Raw genomic sequence first — 22302 nt, 5'->3', positions numbered from 1 at the left:
ATTATCGTTGACCGACGCAGGTGCGTTTATGAAGAAGTAATGTACTTTCCAGGATACACGAGCGGAAACAAAGTTCCGTGGAGTTTCAGCAGTCTCAAAGGCGACGCGCCAACATAACATAGCTGGAAGTTTGTACGGAAATTCAGTAGAAGCTTCCATCGCAAAATGTCTTACATTCGCTGTCAGGGACCTAAGAGCACGCGACATGGCAATTTATAAGTAATTTTTATTCGACATACCCTTCCGAATGAAGAAAGAAGAAGTTTCGTAAAATAAGCTCCATTTGAAAAAAAAGGAAAAAAAAAATCCTTGAATAGTCGAATGCGATATCGGTCTGATCTTGCAATATAAAAGGAGCAGTATGATTTAACGTTTTCGCGAACGAACAGCGTAGTAAGAAAGTACGTCTGCGATATTGAACGGAATAATTTATGAATGTAATGCGCCAAGTGCGATTGTACAACGCCGATTCGCCGAACGATCGGCAAATGCGCCGTTGAAACTAGTTCGCGTTTTCCTCTTATTTTTAACGTTAGCTAGAATTTTGTAGATGCAATCCGACCCGATTTATATGACGACGAATATTGTGGGCGTACAGAAACTCATCTCTCTCTCTCTTTCTCTCTCTCTCTCTCGAATAAACGAATTAAATTGAAAATACGTCCGCTTTATTTGAGCGAAAGAGATCGAATGGTCCTGCGAGTACACTTCTGTGCTTACGAACACTTTTAAGAAATTCAAGGGAAGAAAGCATAGCGCAGATCCGGAGGCTATATTTACCCGTCGCGGGAACATTTATTGACCATTTCTTCCTTCCGTTTGTATGCATGGGACACCGCTGCTTAACAGGACGATCGCGTAAGCCGCTGAAAAGATTCCAAAGGCAGCTTCTCGTGCCACCCGCGACTTGCATAACAAAACTGCGCCCAATTCTCGCGAGAGAACGCTTCTGCGCTAACTTCCAGGAACCCGAGATACCTTTGAAAGTGCATCATCTTTGAAGAATTTTCTCTCCCCTTCCATCGGAATGAACTTTACCTTAGTACGCCAATTAATAATATCAAGGTAAAAATCAAATAGTTTCGCGCCATATTCGCTCGGATGATATTGAAATTTACTTAATAATAAAGTTACCAAATTTTCGCGTTGTCTTGGATCTTGTATTAAATACCTGTAAAAATTAATATAGAAATTTTTTTACTGTCGCGGAATTCCAACACGTTACCACTCGATTGCTCCGCCCGCCCGCGCGTCGAGCGCCAGGAATGACCGCGGAATTTTCGAGTGAATCGTTGACGAAAATATAATTCATCGAGTTATAGGCGAGAACGTAAATGACTGCTGCCTACCATGCATGCATCGGCGTGCGTTTAAGTGATGCCGTATTCAAATTAATGGTTGTAAGTGCGAACACGCGTAACGAAAACCAATGGCACGCGCCGGTCGCAATACAATTCTATTGTAATCCCGCGTGCCATGTCGTTACAAAGCTCCCCTCTGTGCAGGTGATATAGAAAACACTCGCCGGGGCTTTTGTTTTTCATAGTAATAGCGTATCCTACCTTCGGCCGTTATAGAATTTTTCCCCATCCCAAAAATACCGGCTAACAACGAGGCTGCACGTTTCTGCGCTGATAGTTTCCAAATAATACGAGGTGCTGTAACGATGATACAAACGGATAGGGTGATTCGTCGCGCGTCGAAATAAATCGAAGCGGTAGGGAACATTTTTCTCGAACAGGACTTCATTTCCGGGAAAATAGATTTGGATATTGGAAGATTGGAAAATTCATATCTTTGTTGCGATTTTTCATCTTCAACGATTTTCAACAACCGCGTATGAAAATATTTTATTCTCCATTTCCAAACTTTCTCCGCAAGGAATCATTTTCTCCACTGTTCTAGTAGAATATAATCGTCGCCTTGTATTGTTATGTTCTGTTGCTATGCTCTTATCTACAAAGTTTTAGATCAAACTTAACCATTACGTGAATTTAATGTAACTATATAATGTAAAACATTAGTTTTATACATGGGGTTGTGTATTAACACGTGTTTCTTCCTGAGCTCAGAATGTCAAATGTCAAAATGTCAAGATTCAGAAGATATAACGCATTCATAACATAAAGTCGAGAGTCGGAGAAAGGTTCGAACTTTGTTTCACTTCTGAATTCAGTACGCGTAATGTATCGCTTCGATTATTCGAAACAGACGCGCGCACATGTTTCGAAGGATCGATTCTATCTTCTGTTTACAAGGGGTTGCGAGGGATTGTCGTTGTCGCGCTTCAACGATGCCGGAAAGCGAGGTCGAGTTTTAGTCCGGTAATGACGTAATTAATTCCGAGATAGTCCGCGTTAGTTATCGATAATAGTGTCATCGTTCAATAGAACAATATATCTTTATTAAATGAATATTCTTTTTCTAGGACACCAGATATAAGCAATGGTGTGCTAAAAATAAGAAATTATTTATTTCCAAGAAATAAACTATTCTCGTTTTTAAAGTCATTTTTTTAGGTTACGCAAGTAAATAATTTCAGTTTTCATCATGCATATTTATTTTAATATAATAAAATAACTTGTTTTTTTCAAAAACTGAAAACATGAGAAAAACTTATTCTCATGATACTTCACCGGTTTACTAACTACGCGAATATGCATACTAATTATGTGAATCCCAGTAGATAAGAAGTAGTAGTTTGTCAGAAGTTTCTAGATAAAACAGCTTTCGTATTTCATTCTCTACTAAAGCTTTGTTATACGAACTTAAAAACTTTGGAGTCCGACACTGATTTATCAAGAAGAGACTAATTGGAGCCGCTGCCGTTTGTGCCAAGAGCGGACCAATACTTTTCTGCGAGTCCATCGATATAGTTAAGACAAAAAGAATGAAGCTTTATGGCGCAAGAACGCGCCTCGTTCTGCTGCTGCATCGGCGATGTCATTAAAGCCAACGGCATCTTCCGTTCTATGGAACGAATACACATATCTCGAAACATCGTAACAAGAATACAGAAGATAAATGGAAATCCGCTTTTGCCTCTTACGCGGATCCGAAATAAGAAATACGATCGATGTTACGATCTATCGTGACTGCATAAATATTCCGAGAAGGAATACACGAAGGATCGACTTTAGAATATCTCCCGCGTCAGATTTATTCGAACCCACCATAAAATGCCAACCGGTCGAAACATTTCGTGATCGGTGCAGCGCGCGATTCTCACAAACGCGACGGTAAAATTGTACACAAAGGACGACTACACAGATTCGTACATATGCTTCGTATAGCAAGACATTTACTGATTTGGAATCAATTTTTTAACAATATTGAAATACGATTCTTTTTTTAATTGCATGCAATTTAAAATTAAAAGGCTTCCGGAAATTAAATTTCTCTAGCTCTGAAACATATGAAGTGCTAAAGATATATTGAAATAAAATAATTTGAACTTATTTTCCTCAATTAATTCGATTAATTTTACGTATAAACTTTTCTTAAATTTTATTCTGATATTTTGGCCCAGCGAATATTTAACATGAATTTTGATAAAAATTATGACAGAATTGGTGTGCGAATAAATGTTTGTTGGGTAAAAATTGTCTCTGAACGAAGAAATTTCAGTGTAGGGAAAGTACACGTACGAATTTATGGTCTGTGTATTCTGTGTATTTGTGGGAATCGAAGTGTACAAAGAATTTCGAGCGCGTATTCGTGCCCGAGTTGAAAGTCGCCTGGAAACACGAAACATATTTCGTAACTACGAGTAGCACGAATCAGTATCGGTTCTGTTTGCAGATACATATATATGGACGAAACGCATTTTAGTCTTTGTACATCTTCGATAATAACGTAGAAGATTATATAGCAAGCGCGTATCAGAGTCCGCGCTTGCTATGACGCAACGACATTGTCAAATCGCCATGAACGAGATAAATGCGCGAATAATCACGCGTAATAAATAAATTCACTCGCCAGCCGATGACACGAGCCATTGTCCTCTCGCTAGCTCCGATCATTCCAGACCGGTCACTCACATGGGCATAAAGTGGTCTGCTTCGTTGACTATGACTGAAAAGTTAAAATGATTTTATTACGTAAATATAATAATAATAATAGTAGTAGCTTTATAAATAGATACGGAAACAAAGCTTATCCCAGAAATTAGATATATGAAGAAGGAGAGCGTATTTCAGGAATAATTATTATATAGGTAATTGCAAATCTGATTATCTGCGAAAATAAATGTCACAAGTGTGCGCAGTCTGTGTAACGAGACCGTGATTCTATAAAAGTCGACTGCTTCGTTGCTCAGAATACTTGTTATTTATTATACATCGCGATATGTGTAGTTTGAAAAAAAACCACTTTTCCCATTTTTCACTTTAAAAGAGAGAAATATGTGGAAAAGGGGGAAAACGTTTTTTGCGGAAAAACCGGAAAGAATTGCGGAGTATTAAAAAAACCGGTTCTTTTCGAGCCATTAAAACTATAACGGTGTGACATATGAAATAACTAAATTTACTCACTGGTCGTAACATGGCCATTTTGTCTCTTCCTGGCTGCTCGGGAAATTTTAGATTCGCACGAAGGGCACGTCGAGATCGCGAAAACACGGCCGATCTACGCGCCGATCACGCTAATTAAAGCGACACGACGATCGGTCGTTACTTTCTACGGCACTCTCGACGTTCGACGTACGAAACACGCCCTCGAAACGAGTAAAGAACGCGGAACACGACGATACGAATGCTTCCGTGCCAGCTTCCGCGATGCAACAATGGACGCTCGACCAGCTTCACATACGGTAAATTCAAAGTGTCGGCAACTTCACGTTGAACACGCGGGCAGCGGTATTACGGTAGTGCGCGGCGTATACGTGCTGATCGCGAGAACAACGTCGAGGAACAAAAAAACCACTGTATCTGATAAACAGATTAACTACCTGGCTGATGCTCTCCCATCGCTAAATACGACATATCCGATACTCATTTACGTATAAATAAATACGCTTACGATAAAGATACGTTCGGCAGGCACGGCGGCGAATCGTATTTTGACTCACGTAGTCACCTTGAATTTATCTCCCGGCGCTTTCGCGTAGGACAGTCGTCGCGCGGCGAAGCGGAGTAAATAAGATGACTTCTGCTCGGCCACAAGACTCGTCGTATCACTCGTGCCGGGGCATGTTATTCCGCGAGAGGGAATACCGCGCGCGAGTAGGCCAGTGTCGAATTTACCGACTGCTACTCCAAGCATCGATAATGGCCTTTCGGGTTAGTTAATGTGCTAATACCTACTCCGCTCGTTGACTCGCTCGCTCGCCATTTGCGCGTGTTTTGCGACTGTCGCGCCACCGCATAGATCCGTGCATAGACGTGCAGTTACACGTCTTGCCGCGTATTTTACATTTGTCGCATCTCAAGCGTCGTCCATTGCTGCATCGTGAGTGGCTGTGAGTTGCGAAGAGACGATCGTCGTGTTCCGCGTTTCTTTACTCGTTTCGTACGCCGTAATGAACGTCGCGTGAGTGTAGTACAAAGTGACGGGCGATTATCGCGCCGCGTTAATTAGCGTTAGTCAGTGGACGTGATCGTAAATCGATCGTGTTTTTCCGATCGTCTTGCGTCCGCTCGAGTCCGATCGTCTAGAACAATCGTAGCCACCATCGAGATAATGGCGATACAGCTGCTCTGGTGAGTAAGATTATTTATTTTGCACGTCTAGAGTGTTAATATTCGGGGAAACGAAGTGGACGGTTTTCGTGGAGCATATAACCTCGATTGCTCGAGCGAACATTCAGCTTTATACACGTCCACGTCTCTATACGTTTCAGAAACGGAAATATCATCTGGTATTTATTTCTGCAAGAAATTAGAGTCGTTATTGCGACTAACAGCTATTCTTGAAGTAAGCTCCGCTGTCACGTATGTATGTTAAACGTTTATACAGTATCTGGGTGATCTTCAACAAAGTCGATCACTTCGTCGTCCGACAAAAGATTGGCATCCGAAGTATTCGAGGGACATATTTATTTATATTAAAAATGCCATCTCTCTCTCTTTTCGGACATTATGATCTTGTGCGTCGAGTTGTCGCGTCGCCGACGTCGCCCATGCCTGGAACTTGCCCTGACCGGAATTTAATCTCGTAAAAAGGGGGCTCGTGGGAAGTGGAGCGACGGGAGGCGGACTATGAAATCTGCGGGATATGACGTTGATTATTTCTGCGAGTCGAAAGCGCCGTCAAAAACGTCTCCGCTATCAGTCATATTCAATCCGTCGTCGTATGTGACGTGTATTTAATTAGCAAATTTTAATACGGGAAATCGTTGTCGAGAAAGAAAAAAAAATGGCCTTACTGCCATCTGTCATCCCGTAGAATATCGATCACGCTTGATTTTTTCGCGAATAAACGCGAATTGACGAGGAATTGACGAAAACGTCAAGCTGGGGTGCTGAAAAAAATGTTTTCGTCTGTTCTCTTAACAACGAAGGGCTGTTTATTCACCGGTAAAAGCTCCAAGCTATTCGACGTTGGTATACATTAATTTAACAGATAAAATTGTTAGCTCGAAAGTTGCGCAAGAGCGCAAGTTATTCTGCTTACGATAAACAACGATAGCGATTGAAGTGGGCGTCGACAGCGGCATTAATTTGATTGCATCGGTATAGCAAACTCCATAATGGAAATATTCTGTCGACGAACGTAAATACGGACGTAAACATAAATATGAATTATAAATTTACCAGGTAACAGAATATGATGTTATTGATACGTATTAAGGTCGTTTATGCCCGCTTACAGATTATCGTTAAAAATGAAATATCACAAAATTCGTTACGACGGTATTCACGGAATACCAATTAATTGTTTTGAAAAACACGCGTGTTTTTCCGCTTCAATTAACATTCCGTTACTTCGTCGTTGATTTAACAAATCGTGTAGTTATACTGTCGGAATCTTATAAAAGAAAATAAAACTCGATCAGCCGTTGGACGGGCGCGCATTCTGACATCTACGTTTGCCGATATTTTCAGCGTATTAACTGTTTCATTTCGCGAAATTTCGCAAAACAAGAAACGAATGTGGAGCGTTGCAAAATTGGACGGCTCGATTTCGCGAAAATCTGGAACTTGAGACATAAACATGTCCAACGCGAAAATAGACACGTCAAAAATATAACTTGAATATCTCTCCATCGAACGGAACTGCCGATAACCGCGTGTTTTAAGTCCTTGTTTTTGCGGCTATTTTACGCGTACTAATATCGCCATTGTTATCAACGACGCTGACAGCTTTGTCTTTTTTTATCTCGACATATTAACTCGCGAATATCTAAACAGTGTCCCCGAAAGAGAGAGAAAGCTCGCAAATAGAAGTGTAAGAAGACTTGTTTGGTAGTTTTGGAATTATAAACAGCTTCGCGAAGGGAAAGGGAGAGACGTCATCTTTTTGCGGTGCTCCGGAATTGTCGGGAAAGATAATTGGACTAAAAGCGAGGCGCGCGCACTGCAGCTATCCTCTCTATATGCTAAAAAAAGTCGTTACGATGTCTGCGCCTGGCGCGGTTCAATTATGAACAATTAGAACGAAATTGCATTTAGTAATTACGCGTGATACGCGATTAACTTGTTTCCGATTGACCCGAGCGAGCGCAAGGTTTAAGTTATCAACCGATTCGTGGTGCGGCCTATTTGAATTTCTAACGCGGCGGGAGGGAAGGGAGGAGGGGATACGAGAAGCATCCTAAAAAAAGCATTTAGCTACATGGTAGAAGATAATATTCATGAATTTCCATGACTGCGGAGCGTCTGCATATTAACTAATTAAAGAGGGAGCGGGCGAGGGAACTTTCATATAACGTTACTTCATTATTATCCAAATTTGCGCAACAGGATCCGATAATACTGATAACAAGCTTAAATAATGAGATAACGCTGCTATCCTGCCTCTAAAGTTAATTTGCCGAAAAATTTCGAAGCTCATTCGAAAATCCATACATACATAAATTCCAACGGTCCTCGCAGTTTCCGAATTCCGTGGGGGGAAAAAAAACCGACGTTTATTACGAAATACGGAACGTCGAAATGTAATTCTTCAGACGATGCACGCGCGGAAGAAGGTCCCTTTCAATTGATTTGTCGGGGAGATCTCGTCGCATTCGTTTGACGTGTTCCGTTCTCAAAAAAGCGAAGTACCTTTGGCTTTTGTTTCGCGGAACTTGACGTAACGCAAGATTTTGCCTTCGGAATGTAGATACGTTTCTCCAGGAAGAGCCACGCCGTGCTATTCAAGTACTAATTCCATCCGCACACAACTCGTCCTTATTAGACGTTACTTCAGACTTCCTTCGCAATATTTCTGTATCATGTCTCGTCGTCTTCGCGTATATATTTCCGTTCTTCCTACGAGCTTCGCTCTCTTGTCGCGTTATTTGCTTATAAAATAAAAGACGTTTATACCGTCAAAGCGAATTTACTATTACGTGCTATCATGCTTCGCTAGCTGTATTCGTTACAACGTGGTCGAAGCTTGTCTCTCTGAAAGTCGATCCGATTGAAAGTGATTCGATGCAAAAACTTGCAAGCAAACTATAAAATTTCTTCTCTCTCGTGCGTGCATGTTATTTACGCCGCGTATCGCGGCACGTCGGTGCTGAAAATACTGTAGCGTCGGTCTCGCAATTTACTATTATCGCTACCACTCTGTTAGCTCAGGTTATGCGCTGGCGTTTACCACTACCTTCGGTGCGCGGACTCTGCAGCGAACGATTAGCAGAATGGCTTCTCCTGCGATACGAACTGTTATCGGTGCGAAGCATATTGATTCTATCGCCGCTGCAAGGCGCATTATATTAATGTTAGTGGCGATAACAGTGCAGTGGCTACCGTCGAGTGCACGTCGCAAATTGCGACATTAATCTGAAGTACTGGTGGATCAGCTTTAATCAGTAGTAAGTTTTAATGGGGCTTTCTAATCCCCAACTAATGGTTACGTGATTGATAACGCAGCGGTACATTTGCAAATTTCGATGGCATGGTTGTGACACATTCCGGCGGTGTATATTCGTAAGCGTACATTAAATTGCATCGGGGTTTCGATCAATATGATTGAATTTCGACGGATGTCACTACCAAGATTGACGGAAAAATACGAAAAATTTGTTTAAATTTTAATTTCGCCAGAAAACGGTTCAAACAACCCTTCCAGCGTTTCTCGTTTTTACTTTCCCGTCGCTCCGTTCAATAGATCGGAATCATACGCTCGAAAATGATCCGCTATTTTTCTTGTTTTTTTTTTTCCCAATTCTCTTGTTTGTTCACGTTTTACGCGCTCGATAACGCACGACTAATGCACCGACACTTTCGCTACCGAAGTTTATGTAGTCCGACGTATACGCGTCGCCATATAACGTTAACGGTATTTCAGACGGAAGCGGTCCGCGCTCTGGTGCAAATGCAACGTGCTACATTCGGTCTGCCTTCCAATTGGCCCGTCGCACACGAATTCATCTTTACATATCCATATCGACTATCGAGTGCGCGTTTCGTGCGTTTCTTCTCGAACGTTCCTGCGCTTTGAATCGCGTCTGGTTTCCGAAAAAAGCCGACATTTTTCGGAGCACCTCTGAAAGCTTGCCCGATCCCATATATATCGGCAAGGCTGGACGCATCGCCTACCTGCAATATTGTTGTTCCGCTTGCCGCGCTCCTTTTTCCGAGTTCCATTTGTGCCTGTCACGCAGTGTCAAAAACACGCCGGAATGAAATTTCTGCCGCGCGTTCTTCGTCCCGTTGAGAGCGAACATCCGTTTTAATTTCACCTCGAGTCTTTGATTCCTTTTTTTTCTCATTTCCTCAATCTCGAATGTCGGAACGAAGGCAGGAGCGAGAGCTGTTTGTTAGCAGTTCGACATCGACACATGCGCGATTCTCTCGAAAGAACGAGAGATAAGCGCGCGAGTCGTCGTCGAGAACGATCGGTCTTAAATTCGCAATTACGATGGTGCCATCCCTCGAACATCCCGATTGTCACGTATGCAATTTTCGCCGCACAATGCGCAACGACAAGACCGTGCGCGACTGTTTAATGAAAATAGACAGTTGCACGCATGGACATCGTACGCGCATTATTCGGAAATGAGCGCGTGTTACGGCCGGATTTGCAGCGTGTATCCTGCGCGACACGATATGTAATTTCGTGACAATTTCTCATTTTCCCCTAGAACGGGCATCACGATCGATGTTACCTCCATGTCCTCTACGCCCCAGCGCCGTATACGAAATTGTCTCGCCGACAATATGTGGCATTAGGCCTTATCCGGTTCGCGGCTTGACATTTTCGTTACGGGTCAGCAGTTCGATCGTGCGGTAACGCTCGATGACGAGATCCTTCTTAAGGTATTCTTACCCCTCGGCATTACGGCAAATCTTCGATTTATAACTAGCGGCCTGTGCCGGGCAGCGCGCCAAGTGATAAAAAAGAAGATACAAATATTCTCCGCTCGTATATAGTTGGCAATAAATCAACTGATACTTTGTCTAAGAGCGCAGATATTCATAATGTGTTCTGCACACGGAGAAAAATCATTTGTGGGCACAATAAATTTTATGCTGTCGCAGCAAAATCTGTCAATTACCACATGGACAGCAAAACGATTTATTAAGAATACTAATTGCTATTTGCTGAATCTACAAATTATTTATTGCTATAAAAGTGAATTAGTGAATGTAGGAAAACACTGTTTTGTTCTAGCAAATTGCTTAGCAAATTAATGTATTCTACGGACAAATTCATTCGGCAAAATTTTCTATCCTGGCAACTAAACTGCTCTAATTTTCAGTTTCTCCTCTAATTATGAATAATTCGTTAATTTGGTTATGTTAACTAAATCTTATCGCTGTCGCAACGAATATGCAACAGCAACGCTGTGGTTTCGCTACAACAGCAGGATTATTTTTCTCTGTGCAGTTTCAGTTTACACCGTTCCGAATCAAGTGCCCCGTGTCTATGAATATTTACGTATCATGCATTACAGTTATTTACCAAATAATTTAAAGTTATTATTTTATTGATTAATTTGATATATTCAACCTTTTCCGCGCGATTAAATATTTACTGTTATCAATCTGTCAGATATAGCGTTAAATTACACGATTCGTTTGATCCGAAAATACCTAAAGCAAAATTCGAAAGATACTGGAGCGCATCGCGTAAAATACTTTTACATAAAGAGGCAGATACTAGAGGCGCATTCAATTGTATCGAACGTAACGATGATTTCCAAGGGTCTCGTGTTGATACTCTTTCAATTTCGTTTATATCATTGCTATTCCCCGCCAGCACGTCGCGACGAAGGGCAATTAACTTTACCTCGCTTCTCGTTGACGCTGCGCTTTCTCGATTTCCCCGTCGCGGGGATTTCCGTTTAGCCGCGGCGTCACCATTAAACTTACTTTTCTTCTGTGCTAGCGACAGAACGGTGCAGCCGACGAGAACCTGGCGGCAGACGGATATTGGAATCGCGATATTTTCGTTCGGAAAAGTTCGGAAAGCGAATATATCCTTCACGGGAAGAAGTCGTCCGTCCGTGAGACGGTCGGTTTCCGGAAATGACATGGCTTGGCATACGAACTTCAAATTCTCGGATTAGCGAAATCGCGCGGCCAAAATCTTCACTCTCTCTTGATCTCATTCTTAATCTCACTCTTAAGATAGTTGGGCCGTAGAATGCCGGATATTTTCGATGGAAATATTAAAGGATCCTATATAAGTTTATTATTTATTGAAAGAATACTTTCCTGTAACTTTATTTGACTATCTAAGTAATAAATATTAATTTGGAGCGAAAATAGGATAAATATATACACAATAGGATATATACTAATAGGATAAATATATACACAATATTATAAAACGAGATATTATTTATTTTTTTATTTTTCTTATTAATAATTTATTTATACGTCAGTTTAACTAATAGAAGTGCATACATAATAAAAATGGTATGTAAATATTTAAATATGTGTACATATACATATGTCGCGAGTATTATTTTAAATTGTAAATTGCCAACGGCTGTGTTTTCAAAACAAAATAATCAATAATTCAGGAATTATTGTTTAATGTTTCTATATTAGTCCTTAATATCATAGTAGTTTTTCATTAAAATCCTAGATATGCTCTAGAAGAAATAAAAATTGAAGTTAAAAATAGGATATTAACCTGAAAGAACACATAAAAATGTTATTTTTAGTTTCGAATACTTCAATTACCGAATAGTCGGCAATTTTGTAACTTTACAGACGCGTGTAAATAGAATTTCCATCAATATTCAACTAAAAGTTAAAAGGATTCCTAAAAGAATGATTTGACCGACCACCTATCTTAAGGCACGTGTTCAAGTTCAAATGCACGTACATGTGCGCTTGCACTGGCACAAGAACATGCATATATTGCCGGATATGTTTTCCCTTTTGTTTTTTGTTTCCTTTTTATTTACGCGAGGAAACAAACAGCAAGTAACGTGCGCGGTCATAAAACATTTTTTTACGACTCCGATGAAATCCGAACTTGAAGTAAAAAAATTCCGCTTTTCGTATCGCACAATTTCTATCTCACGATAAATCACGATTAAACGTGACGTACGTCGAAACAACCCCCTCTTCTGGAATACCGAGTGACGCCACGCCGCGAACTCGCCAAGAGATCCATAAAAGATTCGAAAGTTGAGGGAAAAAAAAGAGCTAAAAGGGCTCGCCGTGAGCGGCGCATAATGGTCGTAAATTACGGTTTATGGGGTCGCGCCCCCGACGTTCCCCTTTTGTTTTTGATTAACGTTTTAAAATGCGCAACGCGCGCAACGCCGCGCAAATCGTCGCCTACGTCGGAAGGATCGGGTATTACCGGACGGTCAGGAGGAAAAGGGACGGACGTTCACCGGATCGATGAAGTTCGGAATAAAGAACGTGCGCGGCAGGAAAATGTGTAAATTCTCTTGGGCGAGTGGCGTTCTCATTGTCGACCTGGCCTTATCGTGCCGGGGCTGTATGTATGCCGTGTGTGTATGCACATTTACCCGAACACAATATTTGCGTTCTGTCGGTCTTTGAGAGAACGGTACAATGGTCCTCGTCCAAAGCATCGGCCACGTCGTGCTCGGAGCGAATAAACCTCTCGCGACGCAGCTCCCGACTAGAATTAATTCGTCCTCTGCCATAATGACCGCCAGGCGTGCTGCGCATAATTCATCGGAACTTCCCATTTGGTCGATCTAAAATCATTTCGTTTGCACATATTTCGAGTGAAGCGAATCCCGTTCTCCGAGTGCTTGCGATTTTCATAAAACTTGCGCGAGAAACACGTTAAAGTTAATTTTTGATGACAGTTTTTCTTCTCCCCCCTCGGTGAATTATTTCGTCGAAAAATCGGGAGATCTTTTGAAAAAGGGAGTTGAGATCGGAGACGACGTTTCTATTATAATGATGTCGAAGTAAATCGACGTTTAACGTCGTTTTTAAATTTTTTGCCTTACATACCTCTCGCGCTAAGTGCTTAAATTTATCTTAGTTCTTTCACTTCGAAACTTATCCTATTAATTCTCCCGACTGCCAGAAAGCAATTACTTTTATGTCCACTGTACCGTCGCTGGAGCGCGGAGACCTTCTTAACGAGACTTTCCACCGTAATTGGAATTGTCTGCCGCTCATATTTACCTATTCTTACTATATTGTACTGACGAAAATATTGTTTCTGTAATCAAAGTTAGCGCGACAAAGGTACAGTCATTACGCTGTAAAGCATTATAAAATGTCATTCTGAAACGTCTCGGATTTGGCTTGTCGAAGAAATGTGGGTAATCGGTTAAAGTTCGATATACCTGCTACGTAAATAGCAATAATACGCTTTAATTAAAAAAAAAATCATCTGGCGACCACTCCTCATTTGACCGAATGAGGTACCGGAACGGCAACACTCGTCAACGAGCCTTTATCGAACATAAATTCGCAAGCTCTTTCTTTGGCTCATGTTCGAGCCAAATTCTCCCGTTGCTTGTTTTGCGCATTCTGTGCCGTCATATTAACGAGAAAATAACAGGGGAGAGTAATGAAGAGAACGTCGGCGCAGATTTTCTTGCGATCGTTTTTCCCGGCCATCTTAATGGAGGACGCTGCAGCGCGCAAGATTATTTGTGAAACAACTAGAAGAGAGCAGGAATCTCGTTATGACGCTTCTAGAGTAACACTTAGTTACTCTAACGCGAACGAGTCTCGGTCACGTATTTTCATTCGTCTTTCATGTAATTATTCTTCTCGCCGTTCTCCTCGTTTCCCACCGTCCGGCTTCCCTACGGCGGTGCGCGAGTTCCTCTCTCTCTCTCTCTCTCTCTCTCATTTCCTGTCACGAGTTTATATACCTCCATCGTGCTAACGAATTTGTGAGGTTATTACTTAACATCAGGTCTGTAAACATGTGCAAGTGGGTAGTCTCGAAACTTGTTGATTGGAGAAATTAATGTTTTCTCATTCGCGGCGCGAGGACATTTCGCGACGCTCATCTCGTTCGTTCGTAACTCGAACATTTCTGCGATTGTTCCGCGGCGAAAATGGAAATACGGAAGAGATCTCGCGCGATTTCGATCGGGGAAGAAATCGTGATTCGTATTCTCGGAGGATAGACCTTATCTGAGAATTTATTCCCGGTTAAACAGATTCAAAACGGAAGCGAGCTTTCTCTGGCTCGGATTTTACGCCCTTATCATGTCACGCTTCGTTACTATCTAGCAAAAGTGGATGAGCCGTAATCTCTCGTGCTGCAAGAAAGCGAGACTCGCTCCGTTGCAGTCTCTTTGACGTTGCAGGTGTCATCGCACACGAAGATAATGCAGGGACGCTTCACCTCCGCAAAATTCGCTTATTCCTCTTCACATTTCCCGACGTGATCCTCGCAATGCTTAGCCCCGAGTTTTCCCGGCACCGAGTCGGCATTATTTTCAACGTAAATTCACGTATCATTCATTTAATAAAGAATAAACAATATAAGGATGACAAGTAAGTGTGAGAAGTCCGAGTTAAGAAATCTAAAAAAGAAGTTTCAAGATTCTCTTCTCTTTTATGGAGTTTCAGCAGTTTTTCCCGCATAGAAAAAACCGTGTAATCTTGACTTGAAGTTCTTTTTCTTTTCATACTGAAATTAAATCTCCAAGATCGAGTTTTGAACAAAAGAAATAATTAATCACTTTCCACTTTTTATGTTTCACGTCGGTCTCTACGTTATTCTCGTGCACGTTGCGCTTTACTCCTCGTTACGCCTCGTTACGCAGGAAATTCTACACTCATGAGACGCGAAAAAGGGATCATCCGACTCGCCCCGGAATCTCTCTCACGCTGTGGGCGTCATCACATCCACAGGTGGTACCGACGCAAAGCTTTATTATGCCCTTTTTCAGGATAGCAGTGTCACAGCTTTGTGTCCCACTAGACAATCGCGACTTCGATACTGGAATATTCTACGTTCCGCTAAACTTATTAAATTTCTCGAGAGATGATGTATAATCATAAATCTTAAATGTAAAATGTAAATTACGAGAGTTGCGACTGTTCCGTGAAACAAACGTCGCATGTTATATTAACTCCAACGATGAAAATGCTTGCTTAAACCTTACATTCCATCAGAAAGAATTTGTACGGAGAAAAATAATTTTGCTGTGTAGTGAAACCATCGTTATTATTGCATATTCGTTACGTTAACAATAAAATTTAGTTAATATTACTAATTTAGTAAATTATTCGTAATTACGGCAGAAACTGTTTTGTTGTCAGGACAGAAAATATTCTGCTGAATGAATTTCCTTAGGACAAGTTAATTTGCTGTTAGAACAAAATAGTGTTTTTCTCCATTTTTCTACATTTTTTGATTTGTTTTTACCAAAATAATCTGGCGAATAGCAATTAGTACTCTTAATAAATCCTTTTGTTGTTCATATAATAACACATAAACTAATAGATTTTACTGCAGCAGCATAAAATTTGCTGTGCCAAATTATTTTTATCCGTGTGCATATATAATGATATCAAATTAGAGGTACACGGTAATTAATATACATACAAGTTTACTACTAAAAATAGATAAGAAAAAGGTGCTCGCAGAGGGTACGCGTCATGCATAACGAAAGCAAAATAATTTCAAGATAAGCAGTCGGAATTCCGAGATAGAAAGAGAAAAAAGAAAGAGAACGAGTCGCGCAGATCTATAAGCCACGTAGATCTATTTAAAAAAGCATTGCGTTTACAAGAATCTCCGTTTGATGTTGCAGGCGTCATCACATCGGCTGGCGGTGGCGTGAGGCATCGCCTAAGCGTCGGCTCCGCGTCCGCCCTGAGCTGCGGAGGTGAGAAGCACCGGGATGGCAGGACCGGAAGGACCGGCGATGGCAGAGCCGGGGGCGGCAGAGAGAAGGAGGATGACACCAAGAGCGCGGAGAACGTGTCCAGGGGGGTTTTACCCTCGAGGCAGAGCCTCTTGGACCTCGTCAGCGGTAAATTCATGGGCCGGCACACACCCACGCACCACTACTATCACCAACATCAACAGCAGGTTGGTCCGTCCGCGAGCACGCGATAAAATATTCCTTTCACTGCCACTCGCCGGAAAATATCCTAGCGAGGATCCTACTTGGTACCAGTGCGTGCGCGTGCAACCTTGCCGCGGAATTGTCACTCGATACCTGGCCTTCGAATATTCCTTCTCGCGAAAATCCTCTTCTTCCCGACGAATAATTTCGTGATTCCACGGCGAGAGTCGGACAGTGCGATTTGGAAAGTGCACGCGCGCCCGCATGAAAATGTGAATGTTACTATACGCTATTCGCGTTCTTTATCTACCATATCTCGACCATATTTCTCTTTTTCAAACAACGAAAGGATTCCAACTTTTTAAGTATGAGTTTTTTTCCGTAACTCAGCGCCGTTGCGTATTTCAGACGCGTTTTTTACTTTCAAACACGAATTCTTGTATCATGAAACTTTTCAAGAGCACTGTGAAGTTAATATTAAAACGAAGCTTTGAGATCCGACGAATAAATTCTATATGACACATCTCTGCGAATGTATATGCAGATTTTCGTCGTGGCGAAAGAAAAAGAAAATAAGAGAATAAGAGGGAAAATGAAGAAAAGATCAGAGGAGTTTTCGTAATTACGCTGCGTTAACTAAATATTTCAGTCGGCTTTAAAAAAAAAGGTACAGCCAAATCGTATCCACCCTTGTGAAAAGCGTCGTGTCCGCACGCGAGCACTCGCCGCGACAGGCGCGCTTAATGCCGAACTATCCGACGCGGAAAAAAAAGAATTTGCAGCAACAATCCCCGCGAGCGAAACAGCAACGTTTGCAGTATTCGAGCTGTTCTGATACCGCATAGAAGCCATGCCTCGATGGCTCGGACGTTGCACGAGGACTCGGATAAACCAGCGCGAAAAATATGTGCAGGAGGATCCCCGGGAAAATGAGAAACAGCCATATAGCGACCGCAAACTCTCGTGCGCGAGTGGTTGAACAGAATACGACGAATATATATTAATCAACTGCGGTATTGTCGAGCCGTGTTCGTGCGAAAAACGGCAATTCGCGGCAAAATGGATCAGTAAGCGGCGGTATTAGCACGTATCAACAGCCGGAAACGAGGAGACGGGGTGAAAGCGGGGGAGGGGGGAGGAACGCACGAACGTGGTTCCGCGTGGAAAGGGTGGCTTCCGCGTTGTGTCAACGTCACACCCGGCGGAAACCCTCGTGCATCCTAATTGGTGCAGGTGTACTCTGTTTCACAGCGTTACTTCAGCTCGTCACGCGACTCGCTTCACGATACGTACGTGAACCGGAGAGCGAGCGAGCTCGATCTGTGCCGCAAGCCGAAGAGGAGAGACCACCTAAGGGGCAGATTTAAGCTGCCGTATGCAGTTGCGCTCACGCCATCGCGCGAACAGTCGCACCTGCATACACCGGCGTCGGTCAATCATCTCAGCAACAGCAGCTGCAACGGCACCGAGACGTGAGTACTCGATTAGCAATCGGCGCGGATCGATCGGCAAAGTGTTTCAATTATCGTCGAATATCAAAAAGGTCCGACCGACCTCCGGCCGGAGGCACTCTCGTTACCGAGATATTTCGAAACGGCAGGGGGAAAGACGGATATTCGCGGAAAAAATTCAATTTGATGCTAATTTCGCTTTCCATGGAAGGGGGGGAGGTAAAATCCGCCGGCTGAAAATCCAGGAGGATGAATATAACGAAGAGATCCGCGCGGGGAGATCATAAATATTCAAGCGACTTCTTGGAGGCTTAGTTAATACCGCGCGGGACGGCGTTCTAAAGATATCTTGCGTTTCGAAAGATCGTTCAATTCTCGCTACCGCGAAAATTCTCTTAACTGGAGGTATTTCTCTCTCTCTCTCAACCGGCGGCGAGGGCATTCGTTGCTTGCGAAAGCAACGCGAGATTACGCGAGTCTTCCTAACTGAGCGATGGCAGTTTTATCTTTATATCTTGAAAACTCGAACGAGAGCGACTGCACGCAGCGGGTGTGAGCGAATCTTTTCCACGGCCGCTTCCGTGCGTCCGATACTTTTAACACCGCGGCGGGAGCAGTAACGAAAAATGATCGGCCACGTAGCGGCAACCAAGGCCAGACACGATGGCAATTAATCAACGCGCGTTCGTTGAATTACTGTCTCAGGAGGTACACGGCGCAGCAGCAACAGCAGCAACGCGGTAGTAGGGGCTATCCCGGGCAACCAGGATCGAGGGGTTTCCGCACGGGTGCGCCGAACTGGTCCTTCATCTTCGATCCTGCGGGACGTCTCTGTTACTATTGGTCGATGGTGGTTTCCCTTGCCTTTCTTTACAACTTCTGGGTGATCATCTATAGGTTTGCCTTCCAGGAGATCAACGGTTAGTTCGCGACCAGCTTACGAATTCCTTACCGGGCACGACCGGGAGGGAGGAGGGGGAGGGAACGTTTTATGTAAGGCTTCTAGGCCGAGATCAGAAATTTATAAGGGCTCGAACTTTGTGAAGTCCGTTAATCTGTTTTCTTAAAAAATTAATTAAATCTTGAAAGTAGGCCGGCGAACTTTGGGGATTCGGTTTTTACGTTGATTAAATCGTAAGAGCGAGAGGTTCTAACAAATGTGTGCATTTGAGGTCAAAATATATATATATATATATATATGCATAAAATCTTGTCTTTCTGTTCGCGCGCGCAATATTTTTATGTGTAAAATGCGATATTAGTGTATCTGTTGTTTTCAGCATTTCGAAATGTCGCAACTGTCAATTATTTTATCTGTAAACAGATGTTCGCGCGTAACACAAGGAAGGGAATATTTTTAATTAAAATTATGTTCAACGTGCATGGATTTGAATTTGAACGCATTCTGCAGGAAGCGAGCGTAACGGCAGGACGGATATTCTAAAAAGTAAATTAAAACGCTCTTATGAGAATTATATTACGCCTCCGTGTATATTCTTTAGTTTATCGGTGTGGAAGCATTCCAAAACTGTGAATTGCTCTTGATGACATTCTATATCCAAGAGTTTCAAACGTTATTAAGGGAATTAAATTTTCGTTAAAACGTTCAACTTTAACGTCTACTTTAATTAAATGTTAAAGCGCCGCCGATGTAGCGGGCAATAATTTATAAAATAATTTGTGAATTAAATAGAAAATAACGATATCAGCAAAATATATATTTCGTTGAGTATCGTAGAGCAATCGTTTTTTCACAATTGCAATTCGCAAACACAAAAAGTGGAACTAAATATAATAGCGTTCGGTAGCCAAACACCAATAGCTTTCGAGTTATAACCGAATAAAAAACAAAACAAAAATTAACGAATTAAATTTCGAGAGTTTATATAATTTTTATAAGAAGACAAAATAGAGCTAAATGTAGTTGTTAAATGTAGTTGTTAAATTCTCGAAATTAACTGAAAAGCGTCATAAAGAACGATTATGAACATACATATTGTACACATTGCGATGAAAGTTGTATCTGTTTGCAAATGCAGGAGAGACCCGTTGGGTATGGTTCTGCCTGGACTACTTCTCGGATTTTTTATACGTGCTCGACATAATATTTCACATTCGAACGGGATACTTGGAAGACGGCGTACTGCAAACCGACGCCACGAAACTAAGAAATCATTACACAAACAGCACCACGTTTTACATAGACATCCTGTGCCTGCTGCCCCTCGACTTTTTATACTTATCTATAGGATTTAACAGTATGCTGCGAAGTTTTAGACTCGTAAAAATTTACCGGTAATTGTCTTACAATATTTGCACTTTATTCTATTTCTTTACGATTTCTTTAGTTTTCGTAACGTATAAACTATGTAGAATTAACTATATAGAATTCTATGTACAGCTTTATGTTTCGCATAGAATTTTAATTTCTTTTATATAGCATAAAAATTATGAATTACAATGCATGATGAAATCTGTGCGTATTCGAGAAACAATTATTTCTCGCGCGGAATTAAGCGGAGCGCAACGAACGAATGGGTACTTTTTTATATCCGCGAGAAGCACGCGCAGTTCTTTCCATCTCGACAAGTCAAATACAGGAATTCGAGGTGAATAGACGAAATCGAGCGATATTGTGGGTTTCTTTTCCTCTCGTCTCGGCTCGCCGCGCTATAATTGATTCTGGGGAGTGTGTAAGCGTGAAAAGTTCGGATTTCCTTCCGTGGAGCACCACCGAGCGAGACTTGTTTGGGCTAAGCCGAGATTGAAAAGGATTGTGAAAGTTTGAGTGTAAAGTCACGGTAATTCGGCACTGATCTTTCGCGCGTGAACGTTTACATGCCGGTGCAAACATCGACGATCTGGTTATGTCGAACAAAAAGCAAGAGAAGAATGAAAGAGAAAGAGAGGTGTTAAACGAACAACCGTGGGCGTGTTGCTTTTCAACATTATCGTTTAACTGGAGCAACGCGTGAGAGAATCGCCGTATTTCCTACGAACGTGAAAAATTCCGCATCGAGCGTCGTTTCGTAGCGCCATCATTCCGACCACCGACGGCCAATCGAAGGGGCGGCGCGTTAACGAAACGGAATTTCGCAGCACTCGTAAATAATAAATAAAACAAGAAGTCTGAAAACGGAAAGCGAATTTTAACCTGTTGAAGGCCTCGCGGCGACCTGGATTCTTCCTCGTCGTCGTTCACGCGCGTCCATCCGCGCACGGAGATTAAAAGAAACTCTCGCTCGGCCGTCCGAAAACGTTCGTTGCGCCTCGCGTGAGATCCTGGCCGCGATGTTCCACGAGGAATTCCGAAATTTATCGCCGCGACCGCCGGAATTTCCTGCCAATTTTCTCGACTCTCTCTCTGCCTCTGACGTAGGTTCTGGGCGTTCATGGACAGGACCGAGCGACACACGAACTACCCGAATTTGTTTCGCTCCACCTCCTTGATACATTATTTACTGGTGATCTTTCACTGGAACGGGTGCCTCTATCACATTATTTATAAGAACAACGGCTTCGGCAGTAAGAACTGGGTGTTCAGCGACTCTGAAACGGCGGACGTGGTGAAGCAGTATCTGCAGAGCTACTACTGGTGCACTCTTGCTCTGACGACCATCGGTGATCTGCCCAGGTATTTTTTTTATTTCGAATAAATCTCGTTGCGCGTTATTGCGGGAGGATTTCGAGTGTGGGAGACGTACGAGATGCGGACGCACGATCGGTCGCTTCCTGCGTTCGAAAGATCGCAAAAAGCGACGGAAAAAAAAGATCGCTCGCGCATACGCAAACTTTTATTCGCTCAAACGTTCAAATTCCCTCTCGCGCTACGTTCCTCTCGCTGAAGTTTTCATACCGCAGAATTTTTTCATTCGTTTTCGTAAATTACGCATAAGATAAAAATGTGCGACGCGCGTAAATGCATAGCCAGCGATTTAGTCGTGTGGCGCAAAGAAAATTTCGTAAACGCCGGCCGCAATTATGCGGCAATTTTTGACACGATAGTCTTCTCGCGTGTCCCATCCGCGCGTAATTCCTCGGGTATTATCCTATTTTTGTTTTTTTAACGTCGCGACAGCCCCCGAGAATAGCTTTTACGACATTATAACGCGCATTATTTTCAAATCGATGTACACGGCGCAGCGGTAAAAGCAGAATATCAAACGCACGCGCAACGTCATCGGGGGGATTGTTAGAACGCCGCTTTTCCCATCATTTTTCTTTCTCCCTCGTTTTTTATTTTAATTTCACGTCCGCGCTTCCACTGCAGTA

The 22302-nt window shown here is 42.4% G+C and overlaps 1 protein-coding gene and 1 long non-coding RNA gene across 2 annotated transcripts in view; one reads left to right on the top strand and one right to left on the bottom strand.

Annotated features, from left to right (window-relative positions):
- LOC106744686 overlaps positions 1–5318 on the bottom strand; it is a 116462-nt gene extending 111144 nt beyond the window's left edge. The window contains exons 1-2 of the long non-coding RNA XR_001374471.1: positions 4533–5318; positions 4041–4074 (exon numbers count right to left, since the gene is read on the bottom strand). This is a non-coding gene — a long non-coding RNA (uncharacterized LOC106744686). The remainder of the gene's footprint in view (positions 1–4040; positions 4075–4532) is intronic.
- LOC106744685 overlaps positions 1–22302 on the top strand; it is a 178081-nt gene that overhangs the window by 71461 nt on the left and 84318 nt on the right. Inside the window, exons 4-8 of the mRNA XM_014619639.1 lie at positions 16322–16602; positions 17813–18051; positions 18736–18950; positions 20070–20325; positions 21410–21664. Of these exons, the coding sequence (XP_014475125.1) occupies positions 16322–16602; positions 17813–18051; positions 18736–18950; positions 20070–20325; positions 21410–21664 (1246 nt within the window). The remainder of the gene's footprint in view (positions 1–16321; positions 16603–17812; positions 18052–18735; positions 18951–20069; positions 20326–21409; positions 21665–22302) is intronic.

This window comes from Dinoponera quadriceps, unplaced genomic scaffold (assembly GCF_001313825.1).
Source record: "Dinoponera quadriceps isolate SergipeBrazil2010 unplaced genomic scaffold, ASM131382v1 scaffold1352, whole genome shotgun sequence".
NCBI classification, from domain to species: Eukaryota; Metazoa; Arthropoda; class Insecta; order Hymenoptera; family Formicidae; genus Dinoponera; species Dinoponera quadriceps.
The sequence above is the reverse complement of the archived record's forward strand: the minus strand, read 5'-3'. Positions and strand labels throughout refer to the sequence as shown.